The 15,871-nt window shown below is 40.2% G+C and overlaps 2 protein-coding genes across 16 annotated transcripts in view; one reads left to right on the forward strand and one right to left on the reverse strand.

Moving 5' to 3' along the window:
* The window catches only part of LOC136852551 (MPN domain-containing protein CG4751-like), a 136,679-nt gene extending 128,430 nt beyond the window's left edge, over window positions 1-8,249 (forward strand). For all 11 annotated transcript variants that reach the window (XM_067127303.1, XM_067127309.1, XM_067127301.1 and 8 more), the window contains 2 exons: window positions 1,534-1,626; window positions 3,953-8,249. In XM_067127303.1, the coding sequence (XP_066983404.1) occupies window positions 1,534-1,626; window positions 3,953-5,353 (1,494 nt within the window). In that variant the 3' untranslated portion in view covers window positions 5,354-8,249. The remainder of the gene's footprint in view (window positions 1-1,533; window positions 1,627-3,952) is intronic.
* A 743-nt stretch (window positions 8,250-8,992) lies between these two features.
* Window positions 8,993-15,871, reverse strand: part of LOC136852554 (heparan sulfate 2-O-sulfotransferase pipe-like) — a 423,978-nt gene continuing 417,099 nt past the window's right edge. For all 5 annotated transcript variants that reach the window (XM_067127317.1, XM_067127318.1, XM_067127316.1 and 2 more), the window contains one exon: window positions 8,993-9,345. In XM_067127317.1, the coding sequence (XP_066983418.1) occupies window positions 9,080-9,345 (266 nt within the window). In that variant the 3' untranslated portion in view covers window positions 8,993-9,079. The remainder of the gene's footprint in view (window positions 9,346-15,871) is intronic.

Genomic DNA, 15,871 nt, shown 5'->3' on the forward strand with positions numbered 1-15,871 from the left:
ATAGATATATTCAGTGGTGCCCTAACTTGACTAGCATATCTCAATTGTATTTCATTTTGCTGGACAGAATTAGTAACATCACAGCCCTATGATAAGATATATATAAACAAGTAAGAAATGCGCCGCAGTTCCTTCGGTTTAATCGAATGTTCTGTACAGCATATAATGCTGTATGAAACTCTCAGCCATGAGCCATGAAACTCTCAGCCGTGGCCCGGTGGTGGCCTGTGTTGTTGGCACTTACAGCAGTGCCAGACGCACTGTCATGGCTAACTTTAACCTTAAATAAAATAAAAACTACTGAGGCTAAAGGGCTGCAATTTTGTGTGTTTGATGATTGGAGGGTGGGTGATCAACACCAATTTGCAGCCCACCAGCCTCAGTAGTTTTTAAGATCTGAGGGCAGACAGAAAAAGTGCCGATGGACAGACAAATAGCCATCTCAGTAGTTTTCCTTTACAGAAAACTAAAACAATTATTGTAAATAAATGGCAAAATGTATAGAATGAGGAACCTGTAAATAATAAATTGAAACAGATGAAATCCTGTGTTGGAATATGGGGTTCACCACATCAGAGAGAGACACACACAAGTAATTCTGATGCTTCTTCAAATAGGCCATGCTCGTTTGACACATGGACACTTACATAATGAACAGTCCGAGTGCTCAGAATGCAAAGTGACATTAATAGTAAACATGTTTTGTGTGAATTTCCAAAACATAGCCAACAGTGGTTATCAACTTTTGGAAATAAATAAATTGATGAGGGGAAATTTTGTCAGAAATCTTCTACATTTTCAATCATTCCAGTTTTACTATTCATGAAGAACTGTAATTGAATTGATAAAATATAAAAATAAGTAAATAATGAAAATACAAAAAACCTTATGGCACTGAATGAATAAAAAAAATTTAAATCTTAAGTATCTTATTCTGAACTTTATCATTAGTTTTGTGTCTGTGTGCATGGAAACACAAGTAAATGTATGTATTGTATGCGTGTGTTCCAGTGTAAAAGCATATCCCTTTGTGTGGGTGTAAAAAATAAAAAAGAAATTCATTTTCAAAAAGTAAAAAAGAATTTCATCATCACACTGAATGAACTATTTGGTCTCAGTGCTTGGCCTGTGACCTAAACCTGGTATTTTCATTCTAATCCTTTGGGCCAGCCCTATGAGAGCTGATAGTCAGCTAAGTGGTCTGGTTAAATTATTTTAATAATAATAGTATGAAAGAGCTTCTCATTTTTATTATGTCATTGTATTTAGTTTGTCCGTACAGTGTATTGTTAGCAGACTGAATTGTCTTAATATTAAAACAAAGGCTCAGAATTATTTTAAAATTTACAGGTAACTTTTCACACGCAGTGTTAACATGCTTGTTACTGCTTTGAATAGAGAACTGTAGCTGTTTGTAATAGTGTCTGGTAGTCAATGGAACTTAAGAATCCTTTAATTCAAGCTTTTTGGAAGCATTGCAAGTTGCTTTTTTGTATAGTTCTTGATTTATTGATCAAACTTTATCTCCTGCAGCATAAATGTGTGCGGTACTACAAGGATTCCCCTGACAGCGTCATTTTCACCGATATATTCCAAGATCGATATACATACTGGGATAAACTGAAGGTATGATTATTTATGAGTAGAGGTTCTGTTCTACAAACTCGTATGATTAACAAGCCTATGGAAGTCAGATTTGCTCCTTCCCTGATAGTTGCATGCACCATTATAGCTCTTGGGCTAACTTTACCATTGAATGGCATTACAGAATTCTCTTAAAAAGTGACATGCATACTGTACTAGGATGCAGGATAATACAATAGGAGTCTAGTACCTTTCTGTCCCATATTTGACTTCCAGATACCCATTCACAGCTAGACCAACTGGTGTCAGCAGGCTAGGATTGAACCACAGATCATGCAGGCGTTAACTTTACGCTGCCCAAAAGGTTGCCATTTTTTTCATTATACAAATTATAGCAACTCCTAGTACAGTGTACAGCATGTAAGTTACACATGCAAGGTCTGTAGTTAAATGCTGGCCTGCTGCCACCAGTAGATGCAGCTGTAGATGGGTACCAGTGTTAGTGGGAGTCAAAGATGAGGCAGAAATTGTTAATGGTATTACCAATAAATTGCAGATAAATTTCACCCTACATAGATAGATGGTTCAGCCAAACACTATAGGAGTTCATTTCTCAATATGTCAGAATTTAATTGCTATGAGAGTAACTCATACAATAACGAGACAAATTACTCCAAGGATTAACATTACCCATATCTAATACCTTAGCTGTACAGTACTATTTTATATAAATTAGAGATAATAGGAGTTATAGACCACAAACTTTCACTGAAACTTAACGGTCAACCCCTTGAAAGTTACATTCCTATCATTTCCAAAATATAATCACTTGTTACCTGTTGCAAGGCCAATTTTTGGTGATTTTCCTCCAAACCCATTCATGACTTAAAACAGACAAACTTGACCCTTGACCTATAAGTTTGTCTTTGACCTTACTCTGTACATTAGCACCACTAGCCAAATATGAAACTCATGCTAAATATGAAGTTTCTTTCTTCCAAGTATAGTTGAAAGGTTACAGCCAAGGTTAAATGGGTATTTCACTTTCTGAACTTTGAGTGTGGTCTTGAATTTGCCCTTGCTTTGCACAAGAGCTTTCTGAGTGGAGTACACGTCGTACATAAAGACAATCTCATAAAATTGAAAATTATGGCCAAGATTATAGTTCTATGTAACCTTTGACCTATTAAGTGTGACTTTGACATATATCCACACATCAGCTTCAGTAGTGGATAACACATGCCAAATATGAAGTCTGTACCTTATATAATTGAAATATTATAGCCAACATTAACCTCATTTTGCATATCAACATCACTATATTTTGTTCACTTAGATCTGATAACTGGGTGCAAGAAGCTTAACTGCTTTTCATGGACACAAGTAGGTTAGGACTGTGTGGCAAATTGATAACAGTCTCTGGCTGCCAATGAACATCTCCAGTTGGCCAGTGGCCACACAGTCATATGCTGAGCATTTTTTCTGTTATATAAAGTTCTTTAATTCATCATAACATTAGTATCATTTGTAGTTGGGGAATTATCATAAAAAAATTTGATGAACCTATTATTTAGGAAGGTGTGGGAGAGATTGTAAAAGAAAGGGCAGTGCAATTTATTAGTTTATGTGCTGCAAATAATTTCTTAATTTGAGGTACTCTTGTTCAACAAAATAAGTTCATAAATACACTTACACACCTCCAGATGATGACATTCGTAGAAACCATTTTTGTGTCACATGGTGCTGGAGGCAATGGTGTCTGTAAGTAAAATGTTACCTGTATTGTACACATTGTAAGAAAGGGTAACTGTGATAATAGAATTTCTAAAATACTGTAATAATAATACTATACTTTATAAAAATATTACTTTTACATTTAAAAATCATAAATGATAATGTAATTTATGTACCTTTACTTACATTTAAAGAATTAATCTCAGATTAGAGATGATGAAAAGTGCATTTTGTCTTTGCTTAGGAAACTCACTTGTGCATTTGATTGCCTGTCCAAGTAGTGAATAAATTTTCCACCTCACTTATTTCCTCTTTGCATTTTATGGTTATTATTATGGTTTTCTTAGTGTCACTTCTTTTTGAGTGTTCTTGTATGTGACAGCATCCTATACACATGACAATTCATGGTTATTCATGATATCATAACTCTGTATTCACTGCTGTTTCTATTGTTTTAGAATTGAGAGGATTACAAGCAATGTTTTTCTTAGATATAATGAGAATATTTAAAACATGCAAATATAATTTTGCTTGACATTGTAAATATGAAAACTACAATTTGATAACAAAATAGTCATTACCTGTTTGTTAAGGTCCTTCTTTATTAGATGCTAAACATTTTATTTCTTTTCAGACGGCTATTAAGATGTGTGTTCCAAAAGATCACTATGGACCATTAGTAGAATATCTAGCCAAGCTTTTGGAGTTGAAGAACTTTGTGAATGAAGCTAACATACCCCCACCATCCCTACCACCACCTCCAAAGCCAAAAACACCATTATCTAACGTGAAACCACCAGACTCTCCAGAAGTCGTTCCACTTGACGATGATGTGTCCAGCACTTCAGCACCAGCAGCTGCAGAATTGCTCTCAGAAGCAGTGAATGAAGAACGTATTCAAACTATATCACCTCCAAATAGTGTATGTACTGTAGACTCAGCTTCTGAACCACCAGGAAGAGTTGGGGATACAAGCCCTCCTACAGTCCAGCAGATGGAGGTAACGTACAATCCAGAACATGAAAAGTCTCCTAGGGAAGAATCTCCACAAAATACTCCAGAGCCAGAACCAAAGCCAGAATTCCAGCCAATCACCTACCGTGAGCAGAGCCCACCTCCTTACCAGCCACCACCATATCAGTCACAGTTTCATCCACCACCATATCAGCCTCCACAGGATGATACACCATATCAGGAACAGAACCATAAACTGACTCAGCAAAATGATTATTATGTAGAAGATTACAGATCAAAATCGCAAGAAAAATTATCAGATTATGATCAAGATGAAATTTCTGAGGAACCTCTTGAATACACAGAACCTCCACCAGATTATCACCAGCAACACTTCACCATAAGCTCCTCAACATATGAGCCATCAAGCTCGGAACCATATGTGCCAGAAGATCCAAAGCCTTCAGTTTTATCAGAGGAAAGTACTGGTGGCAATATAGACCCAGAGGATGAACCAGAAGTAGTCTCAGAATATCCTGAAAGCATTCCTAATGACCGATGGACACAAAGGCTGAGTGAAAGTATGCAACAGTCATCACATCAGTCTCATTCTTTACATCAGCAGTCTTCTCATCAGTTATCACATCAATTACATCAGCAGTCTCAGCCTCATCAGCAATCACAGTCTCTTCAGTTACATCAGCAGCAACAATCTCACCCAATACATCAGCAGCAACCATCTCAGCAGCGTCATCAGCAGTTGCAGTCCCAGGACCTATTGCAACAACAATCCCAAGATTCGCATACACCTTCTCACTCTCAACATATGCATCAACAGCCCCAGTCACAACCTCAGTCATTGCATCAACAGTCACAGCCCATCCAACATCATCAACAGACGCAGCCCCTACAATTGCATCAGCAGTCACAGTCTTTACAGCTGCAATCTCAACCTTTACAGTTGCTGCAAAGTTCACAAATACATCAACCATCACAATCCCAACAGTTACATCAACATCATCAAGATGACATACAAGCAATGGATATAGATGCGCAGATTTCTCAGTCACAGAACATTTAAAAAAAAATTTATTTTCTTAGTCACAAGTAATTAACACTTTCATGAAAGGCTTTTCATAATTTTAGACTCCTTGAAGATAGAACATTGTATTCTTAATTTTCACCTTTTTAATCATATTTAAAATCTATGAACATAAATGTCGTAGAGCACAATAACTGATTTTTTTTTTTTTTTATAAAACAAAAGTGATTTTTTAGCACAAAACTATGATTTAAAGTAGTCCTATTCATGAGTCTTTATAACCCCAGACATTCCATTCCCAAATATAAAGACCATATGCTGGTTGTCTGGCAGCACCACACGTGTGCCCCTGGACCTAGGATTCTACTTAATTAGGAGTCTCACCACATCTAAATTATGGCAGCAAGAAATGAGCAGGGGTTGTCTTGAAAAATCAATTTTGTTTTATAGAGGAAAAAATTTAGGTGTTTGATTGACAAAGCTATCATTTGCATTATCCCTAATCACAATTTAGAGGAAGGACTGAACTGCTGCAGAAACAAGAGAACTAACCACTTTGTAAATGAGGTCCAATAGCTTTTGGGATTGAAATTAGGAAGAGACCCAATGCTCTGATAAAGTCAAAAGCTTGAGCATGCAATAAAATAATAACTGTATTAGTAGGACATTTAGATACAGAAACTAATATGCAGTAGACCATATTAACCAAACAAAGCAGTTGCTTATCCATGACAGTTCCTGACTCAGTATGTCTGTTGTGAAAGAGAGCATGATTAAATAGGGAAAGGTATAACCTGAAGGTGAAGTTTGTCATCAGTGTTACATTGTCAGAGAATTTTTCAAAACTAGAAATTCCTGTGACCTGCATGAAGGGAAAGTTGGAAAAGAGAATTCCTGAAATGTGGTGTCTGTTGGAGAAACAACCCGATGGCCGTTACTGGACAAAGAAGACAATCTTCATTGGAAGAGGAACCATGCCAGGAATAGCAAGGAATCCATGAACAAGCCACGTTTACCAAAAGACTGAGTCTTCGCTATGAATTTTGGGGAAAATGAAAGCCCAACCGAAGACTGAAGAAGTGGAATGAGACACTTTTCCCAACAGGGTATGAAGCTCTCAAGACTAGGAGGAATGCTTGTCTTTTGGGCCATATCCAGTAGGGGAAAGAGAGAGAGAGCTAGCTGAACATTCCTTAGGTAAATGAAGAATTCAGGTATACAGACATTGAAATTTCCAGTGGATGTGTACCGTTTTTGTTACACCAAGTATCAAACCATGCCTACTTTCCTGTGAAAGGTAATTGGTAGTGGATCTGCAAGAGGTGGCAGTAGCTGCTGCTACAACATTTTAGAAGCCAATCTTTCTGGGACTGTGCTGGATAACCTCCATGCATGAAGATGGAGAGGTCGGATGATTGTGGAAATGGTTGAAGTTAGGGTGCTTCAGGAGGCCCCTCTACGCAGGAAGAATGCTGGGGTTATCCATAATGAGATTCAGGGGTTCCATAACTCATTTTGCTTGGATTTAAAGGCAGTGATGAGCATCATGAGAGTTACCTTAATTCTGAAATTTCACAAAGACAGAACCCCAAACATGGCAAAGGCCTAGACATCTTGGCCATTCCAGCCCTGAAGCGTGACAACTGTCGAAGAAGCTGTGTTTGGCTAAAGAGAACAGTACAGTGGTATGGCATCTAGGGCCTTGCAGATAAAATCTGCTTAATAATGCAGAATAAAAGCACCGAAACACCAGTTATGGGCAAATACTAATCACTGGAGCATGCACACTGAAACACACAAAAATTTCTGTTACAATAAAATAGCTACAAAAGAGTATAAAATCTGCAAACACACAAGCAATAGAGATATAGTGTGTGGAAAAGGGAAGAAATAACATGAAGTACAGTAATGGGAAAAGGAAAGAGATTTGCTTAAATCAGCTTAGTCTAAGAAACAACTTTATAATTTCAAGTGTGTGTGTGGTATTGCCAGTGAGCCTGTGGAAAGTCTTCTCCCTCATAATTAAGAATGGGGTTTATAGAATTAGTTAAGACCCACAAATTAGGCTAATGAAATTGATGTGTTGGTAAATTTAAGCAGTTTTTTGGAAAAATATTTTTGTAATGTAAATTTCTTTAAACTGAGTATTTGTATTGCTCTTGAGCCTCAAAATATTTGATATTGATGAAATGCTAATCTAAAGGTTTTGAATTTTTCTTCAGTATAAGTTCTAAGATCTGTATAAAATTTACCTATTGGAATCTCAACATTGTTATATGAGAACATCTCTTTCCATGTAGTGGATTTATTTATTGATGTAATGCTCTTTTTATTTCAATGCAACACAGTACAGTATTGTTACATTCAGCTCAACATCAATCAGTTGTTATGTATGAAGATTCATTGTATTTGCATGGCCATTCCAGTATTTTCCAACATTTACTTCACATAAATATTAATAGGTTTTGACTTTCTAATCTTTAACTTAATTGTCATAGGCTATCACCATGCCCCTTTTTTAAATTGTAAATGAAATTATTTTCTAGATGTTTTACTAGAAAGCAGAATTATATTACACTACCTTCTGTCAGAACAAAGATGTTAAAATTGTTGTAAATTTTGATTAATAAAATAGGTTTTATGATGATTGTATTAAAACTTGAGAAACAATTTTAGCTTCTGAGATGACCATTTTTGTGGATTTATTTGGAAAGAATTAACATTATTGAATTGTTTTAAAGGGTAGGAGTTTTCATATATACTGTACAGTATTGTGATGGTAGATGTAGAATATACTGTATTATAAATAGTTTCATGTTGTGACTTAATGTATCTCAGTAAGGACAGTAATATGTAAGTGATATTTTTTATTGCATTTGCAGACCTATAAAATTTAGTGAAATATATGTTGAAAACAGGTTTTTCAACAAGTTTAGAGAGGTTATGTATTTATTACCTGTGCAAAGTTGGGAGGAGGTAAAGTCCTAACCTACCTCTTTGTGTGTGTGTGTGTGTTAGAATTTTTATTGTTTGTTAATTATAAGAAAAGATTTTGATGATAGTTATAAATGATTTGTTTAACCAGACCTCTGAACTCTTTTAAGTAAACTTCATGAAAAGTTTCTTTAGGAGATCTTTCCATGCAGATTGAAGGTTGGCTGAACTTTGTCCATGGAAATCATATATCCATTATAAAAGTGTACAGGATTTCTTGAGTTCAGTGCTTCTTTCAAGGTTACATGTAGACAGTATTGATTTGATGTAACTACTGCATGTTTATAATAATGTATATTCACTGTTTATACTAATGTATATTCATAGTATCTATTGATAGAGGTTTTGCCTGGTGTTAAAGATGGAAATGAATAATTTACAGTTGACCTGGTGTGGAATTAGAATATGCTTATGCAGTGTAACATAATACCGTTCTTTATGGTACTCCATCAGGGAACTCCTAGAAATTTGGTCTGTACTTATGAAATTTTGTATTCTTAGAGCAAAATTTTTTTCTTTACATATTTGATTATTGTATTCTTAGAGCAAAATTTTTTTCTTTACATATTTGATTACTTTTAGTTCACCTGTTACTTTCAATACTTACATGCCTCTTTTGTAAAAAAATTAACAAATATTTCAGGCTTGTTTTTGGAAATTTGGTAAAGAAGTTAACACCAAAAATAAATACAGTACACTACTTTATTAGGGGTTCATATCTCATGATGAGAGTGTCTTTATACTGTGCAATCATTGTGCATATACAGTACACTAATCTTTTCTGCCACGACCCAATTCTATATCAAGCCTATCCCAGTTGCTAAGTTCCACTTTTTCTGTAGATCTAGAGGGAATTTCTGTGGTAGGCTTCATAAGAATATCAGCAACAGCAAGGTACTGCCTGTGAAGTCGCTGCTTAAGGAACTCGTATAATTCATATTCTAAAGCCATTCGGTTCTTCAAGGCAGTCCTCACTTCTGCACTAACTTCTTTGTATTTTTTGGGATTCTTGTTCACCGTCCTTTCATTCTGAAACTCTGAAAACAAAAAATTAACTTGTTACATTTTGAATTATTACTCTGCAAAAAGTCAGTGCAATTTCCAGTCTTTTTAACACAGGCTTCGTTTCCAGGAAACTAGACTACCAACAAAGAGGTGGCAAGGCTGCATTGTTTACATAATAATGCTGATTGTTTCTTCTGATGAGGCACTTGTGTGCTAACTGATGCAAGGCTCTTTTTATCATCAAATTGTTTTCCCTCATTTCCTAGATTACTGACATATTTTAGTTATGTAATTGTAGTGTGTGTTCTGGTAAGATATCCACTCTACAGCTATCATCACTTGGTTTAATTGGTTTTTAAAAACTGTGTAGACATACAATGTATATTTTGTCCTATGGGGATACAAACACTACGCCTTTCATGTAAAGAGTAAACTTCTCTGGGTGCACTGGACCAGCCGTATGCTGACTAAACGAGGGTGGCATCAGCAGGTGATGGGAGGGGGGATGCCCACTGGCACCCAACTGACGCTACCCAATGTCCTTCTGCAATATAGTTCAGATTTGTTTCTTGCATTCTGGTTTTTTTTTCTGTGTGCCAGCTGTTTCCTTTGTGTATTTGATGCTTTACTGTGATATCCATACTAAGTGCATTCTTATGTTACTAATGCCTTTTTGTGCTTGTTTATAGTTCTTTGGTCCTGTCTGCTGTCCACTGACACATTGTTGTTTTGGGGTTCATGTTTGACCTTGTCATTTTATGTTGCCTTTGGTGATAGATCAGCACTGTGTATTTCTTGCAAAGAGTACTCCTGTGGTTCTCCCTTCCCTGAATGTGCTGAATGGCCTTCATAATGAGAACATTGTGGGAAGAGGAGGAGGAAGCCTGAGAAGGACGTTTTTGTCTAGCAGAGACCACATGCTGAATTCTTCCAGAACATTCTCTTACCCCTTCCCCCGTCTTCTAGCCCCACTTCTTCTCTAGAAGTCCAAACCACAGTTTTTGCAAACAGCTACACCTTTGGCCAGATGAAGAAGAGGTGAAACCACCAAAATCCATACAGCAATTGAGAAAGTTCAGGTCTTCATTGAGCATTCTAGGCTCACCTTTATCAACATTTTTAGTCCTTGGCTGGGCAGCAGGGTGAGCATCAGTACAGTATCTCCCTCCTCACTGTGTATACCTCCCAGGAGGTACCACTGGCAGCTTAGCAGGTGGAGTTTCTCACTTCCCACCAACCCTGCCTCAGCTCCCTCGCTGACCACCAGCCCCTCTCGTAAGCAAGGTGACCACCAAGAAATGTCTCCAATCTCCTTCACTACTTTCATCTTTTTCTTTATTAGATCAACCCTATCAACAGTCAAAGACAAAAATGAGCAAGAAATCTCGTAAAAGAACTTACTTTCCCTATTGAGGCTCACCTTTGCACCTCTGCTGTGACAGGAACAGGGCCCCTGGCTCTTGCAGACTAGGCACTGTATCTGCTCTCGGGGCAGAAACTTTTCCAGGGAGAGTCACTCCCAGTAGCTCTTACTGCCACTCGGGGAGCACATGGGATCACCATTCATGCTCTTATATCACTCCCAGTCCATGGACCTAGGCAGAGCAAGCCCCAATACTCCCTTGTGTGCTCAAGTAGGAAAGACCGCCCAACTTTTCCCTGTTCAGATCGATTTTGCTCCTCTCCAAAGGCATATAAGGATCCGTCCCTCTCTAGGGAGAGGTCTGCATCCTATGCAGATGCTTGGACTTGTCTTATATCACCATATAGGGGTGCCACACCAGGACATTCCTTCCTCCTGCCTGTCTCCTCCTCCAGTCTCCTGCCAAGATCTGTGGCTGTATCTGTGACTGGAATACCAGTTGGTACAGTGTGTCACTTATGCTTCCTCCATCTGGGGTGCAGGAACTGGAGTGAGAGTGGGAGCAGAGATCTTTGATTCCTCCTCCTATGACAGGAGGAATCTCCCTCCAACAGGACGCTGGCAGAACAACAAAGTTTGGAGGGCCTTACTCCTTCCAAAACTTTACTTTCAGACCTGGAGGTCATTTTGCTCATTCATGAGCTAAATGATCTCAGAGAGGCAGCCTCTGCTTTGGCTGTACCAGTGGTCTTGCAGAGCTGGTAGTAGGTTCTGACCCAGAAGTGACACCAACTGTAAGGCTACCTTGGGCTGAGATTTCCTGTGGTGTTTTGGTAGAGGTGAACTCGCTGATTTTTGAAGGAGGAGGAACAACCAGCTCACCAGTGGTAAAAGTAATGCTGGGCCACCTTACTTCCGTGGAGAAACTTTTTCTGAATAGAAGTGATCTTTGTTCACTTCAATGGCAGCTGAAATGATATTGGTCCTTTCCAGACAAGCTGCCACATCATTTGGTCCCCTTCAACAATAAAGTTCAGAAATACTTAACTTAAGAGTGGTGGCTGTCAGACCACAATCTCCTTCTGGGAGTCTCACTGGGCACCAGAGACCAGAGTTACTTCTGTTATCAGATGCTTCCCAGAAAGGTTGGGGAGCGGAGCTCATCTGGGAAGAGAGTTTGCTTCAGGGACTAGGCCCCGAACATGGAGTGGGTGCACATCAACGTGCTAGAGATGGTGGCATTGTGGTTGGCACTTCAGCTATTCTATCAACATCTGGAGAGGTACTTGGTGCTAGTGATGAGCAACAACACCACTGTTAGTGGCCTACATCAACAAACAAGGGTGATGGTCTTCCCCTCATTGTGCCAGCTGACTGTGTAGATGCATGAATGGGCACTACTGCACAAGACAGCTGGAAAAAAAGTATCCTGAGAGCAAAAAGAACATAGTAGCAGGACAATTGAGCTATTGGGACCAGGTTGTGGGAAAGAAATGATCCCTACACCAAACAGTACCAGACAGGACTTCTACCTGTAGAGACAGCCAATAATTGATCTGTTCAACACCAGACTGAATTGGAAGTTTCCCATCTTGAGCTTCCCTGTTCTAGAATCCATGGGCAGTGATGTAAGATGCATTTCAACCCCCATGGGACAACATGGATGTCTTTGTGTTTCCCTTGTTCAATTCCATCTGCCAGGTCCTCTACAGAGGATTCGTGATCCCAGCCATTTGCATGACATTGGTAGCTGCTCTCTGGCCACACAATGAGTGTTATGCAGCCCTCATATTGCTCTTGATAGACATCCCAAGAGCCCTGCCCCATTCTTCTATTGCAACTGTACATTCATAGGTACCATCCAGCAGTGCAACTGCTACATCTTCATGGGTGGAAGTGAACCAGCATCTGCATGAGAAAAGCTTTCTCACAGAAAAGTGATGGAGATATCTGGCACCCTCTGCACATCCTCAGCAAATGTCTACCAAGGAAAGTCTGCCATCTTCTGTGACTGGTGTCGTAGAAGGGGTTATTCTCCAGTCAGTACTTCTCTTCATTGTCTAGCAGACTTCTTAGTTTTCCACACTGAGACAAGGGCTTCTGTCTTGGCTGTTAAAGAGTACTATGCAGCTCATACAAGTGTTTTGCCACCAAGGCTACTAGACCTGTCCATCTCCCCAGAAACAGTTATGCTTATAAGGAGCTCTGAACAGTCATGCCCTTCTTGAAAGGCCTGGCCCCCGGAGTGGGACCTGACACTGGTACTTTAAAAGCCTCAGGATAGCCTGTATGAACCACTGTCTCAGTCATCAAACAGGGATCTTACCCTCAAAATGGTTTTCCTTCTAATCCTTGCTTCAGCCAAGAGAGTGGGAGAATTACATGGATTGCCATACTTCGGAGGGCTGATGGTCTTTCTTTTCTCTCTCATCCCGGATTTCTTGGCCGAGATGCAAAATCTCTTGGTTCTGGACTTGAGATTCGAGGGTTTCCCAATTCCCTCCCTCCAAGAATTTGCTGGTGGAGAGCCAGATAAGATGTTGCTGTGCCTGGTTCGTGCCCAAAATATTACTTGTGAAGGACGAAGAACCTCAGACCAGAGTTCAAGTGCCTTTTTGTGAGTACAGGACATCACAAGAAGTAGATATCACAGAACACCATCTCCTCACTAGGAAAGCTAATCTCCAAAGTTTGTGAGTCCCAGTGATAGTGTGGAAGACCCTCCAACTCGCCCACAGTCTCACAACCTTAGGAGCGCTGAGCCCTCTCTAGACTTCTAGAACTTGGTCCACCTGGTAGATCCTTTTTGCCCAAACCTGGTGATTACATTATTCATAACAAAGGCTGTCAGCTGACAGTTCCTGCCTCCACAGAGGGAGTACAAAGTTCAGTATTAATCTGGCAAGATTTCCATCAGTAAATTCTGGAGGAAGGACAGAGGGAAACACCGCCCCACTCTCGTGGATGGTGGCGATAGTAACTTCGGCTTGCCCTTGTGGCAGTGCCAGCAGAGCAACACAGATCTGCCCTCTGGGGCGCTGTCAGCAGAGCAGCAACAGTGTACCATTTTTTTGCGTGGTTAAACTGCTCCACCAGCAAAGATACTCAACCCTAACTGCAAATTCTACCTCCCTCTCAAGAAGTGTCTCCATATATGAAAGGCATAGTATTGCATTACGCTCCCTGAAACCCTGAATTCACCCTTAATCCCACTTGCCCGAACAACTCTCAATTACCAATCCACTATTGGGAATTTTAACAGCCAGCGTTACCAACGCTGCAGGTAAAGTCTTGTCACTTGAACTACCATAACAAATGGTTGGCAACGCTGACACAAGTGTGCGCCGACACTCCCATTTTTGTCAATTGCTTTTTGTTCGTGCTGCAGGAAGGTTGTTTCCTTCTGCAGTGCGAGGTTTTAATCCTATTGCCCGACTTCTCTTTGTATTTGGACCTCTGGTGAAGACCTGGATTGTATTTACGGGTTTCTTCTGGTTTTTCTGGATATCTTCGATGTGGAACGTCTTTTAGAATTGGACTCGCTGGTTCCTGGTCTCGATTGGTCATCATGGACTATTTCACCTTCTACTATTGCACCTTCGGCTTTGACGTTGACCTCGACTGCCTGTGCAACTGTGGATGCTGGGGCTCATCGCTGCTTCTTCCTGCCAGAGACAGATGAGTACCTTGAGACACGATAGACATTCTGTCAGGTATGTAGGAAGGTTAAGTGTGTTGTGCAGACTCATTGCAATGAATGTTCCGACTGAAAGGCACAAGGGATGGAGGATTACATTCATCATCGCAAGTCTTTGGCTAGTAAGGGCGGCAGACGTCAGGTAGAGTCTCGTTGCCTCAAGGGTCTCAGGTTTCTGCTACAGATCATTTGATGGATTTAGCGAGTTCAGAGGTAGTCAAACAGATAGAGGATAGGATTGCAAGTATTATGGAAAATTTAATAGCTAGTCTTCTTCAGCATTTCTCAGATAGGGATAGTAGTAGTGTTAGGATGTCTAATCCTTCCTTTTCAGCTCCCCTGCCTGTTCCAGAACCAGCCCTAACAGGTGCTGAGGGTAATGGCAGAACCGCAAGCCTCCGAGTGGGTAGGGTCTGCCAGCCCCCTCAATGCAGAGCAGGCAGTGAAGGATCCCTCCCCCCAACCCCTTTGTAATATTGATAAATCTAATGTTCATAATGTTAGTCAGGATCAAGATCTAGGTGTGATAAGGAGGATAGGTCTGGGTTAGGTAGTGAGGAGAGGGTATTAAGGGTGCGAAGTCGTTCTCCTGGACGGGTTCCGGTTTCGGGTTTGAGTAGTTTTTGCGCTCTGGCAAGAGTTTCGCCTTCATCGCTTCTTTTTGGTCTGGCTCAGTCTCAAGTCTGTTCCAGTTCCAGTGGTGCAGAATCCTTCTGCCCTAGCTCCTAACTCACTTCCGACTGTAGTTTCCCCCTTCTCTGTGTTTTCTACTCCTCCATCTAGTAAGGTGGATTCTGGGGTGTCCTTTCGGCTTCTAAAAGTAGTTTGCGGGACCTGCAATTGGATGTGGTGGAATATAAGGCGGATTTGCTGGGTCTTTTAACGGGTACAGACCTATGGTGAGAGGTTATTTTTTTAATGGTTTCTCTAACATTAGAGAGTATGTGACACAGTAGTGTCCAGAATTCATGTGGGGTATGTTTCAGGATTATCGAGGGGGGCCGGATTCGGTGTACCTTCTGTCCTTTCATGCTAAGTTTTCTTCTGGGTTGTCTGTCGCTTCATCTCCTGCTCCGACATTATCTGTTGCTCGTTTTTCAGTCTCCTCTTTGGTCTCTTCTTCTTTTGCTTCGGTCTTAACTGCGGCTTCCTCATCTTCCGTTTTCCCTCCTTTGACTTTGGCTTTCCTTCTCTCAGGTAACTTTTTTTTATGCCTCTGCTATTCCTCTGCCTCCCGCCTTTCCTTTCTCAGTACAGTCTTCTCCGGTAGGAGGAGCTTCCGGACGGGTGAAAACGCAGTTTCGGCAGCATTTGGCTGCAGGCGTTTCATGTTCCATCCCTTTGGGTATGAGCAACCCTTTGCTTCCGCTTTAAGCGGCTGTTCCGGTGGTATCAGGTATTTCACAGGGTTTGCCTGTCACTTCCAGTTCGGGTTTGGGCTCCACGGTTTTGGTAGGGCTTGCAGTACCTTCTTCAAGCGGTCCGCAGCTTTCATCTC

Source organism: Macrobrachium rosenbergii, chromosome 25, assembly GCF_040412425.1.
Source record: "Macrobrachium rosenbergii isolate ZJJX-2024 chromosome 25, ASM4041242v1, whole genome shotgun sequence".
In the NCBI taxonomy this organism is placed as follows: Eukaryota; Metazoa; Arthropoda; class Malacostraca; order Decapoda; family Palaemonidae; genus Macrobrachium; species Macrobrachium rosenbergii.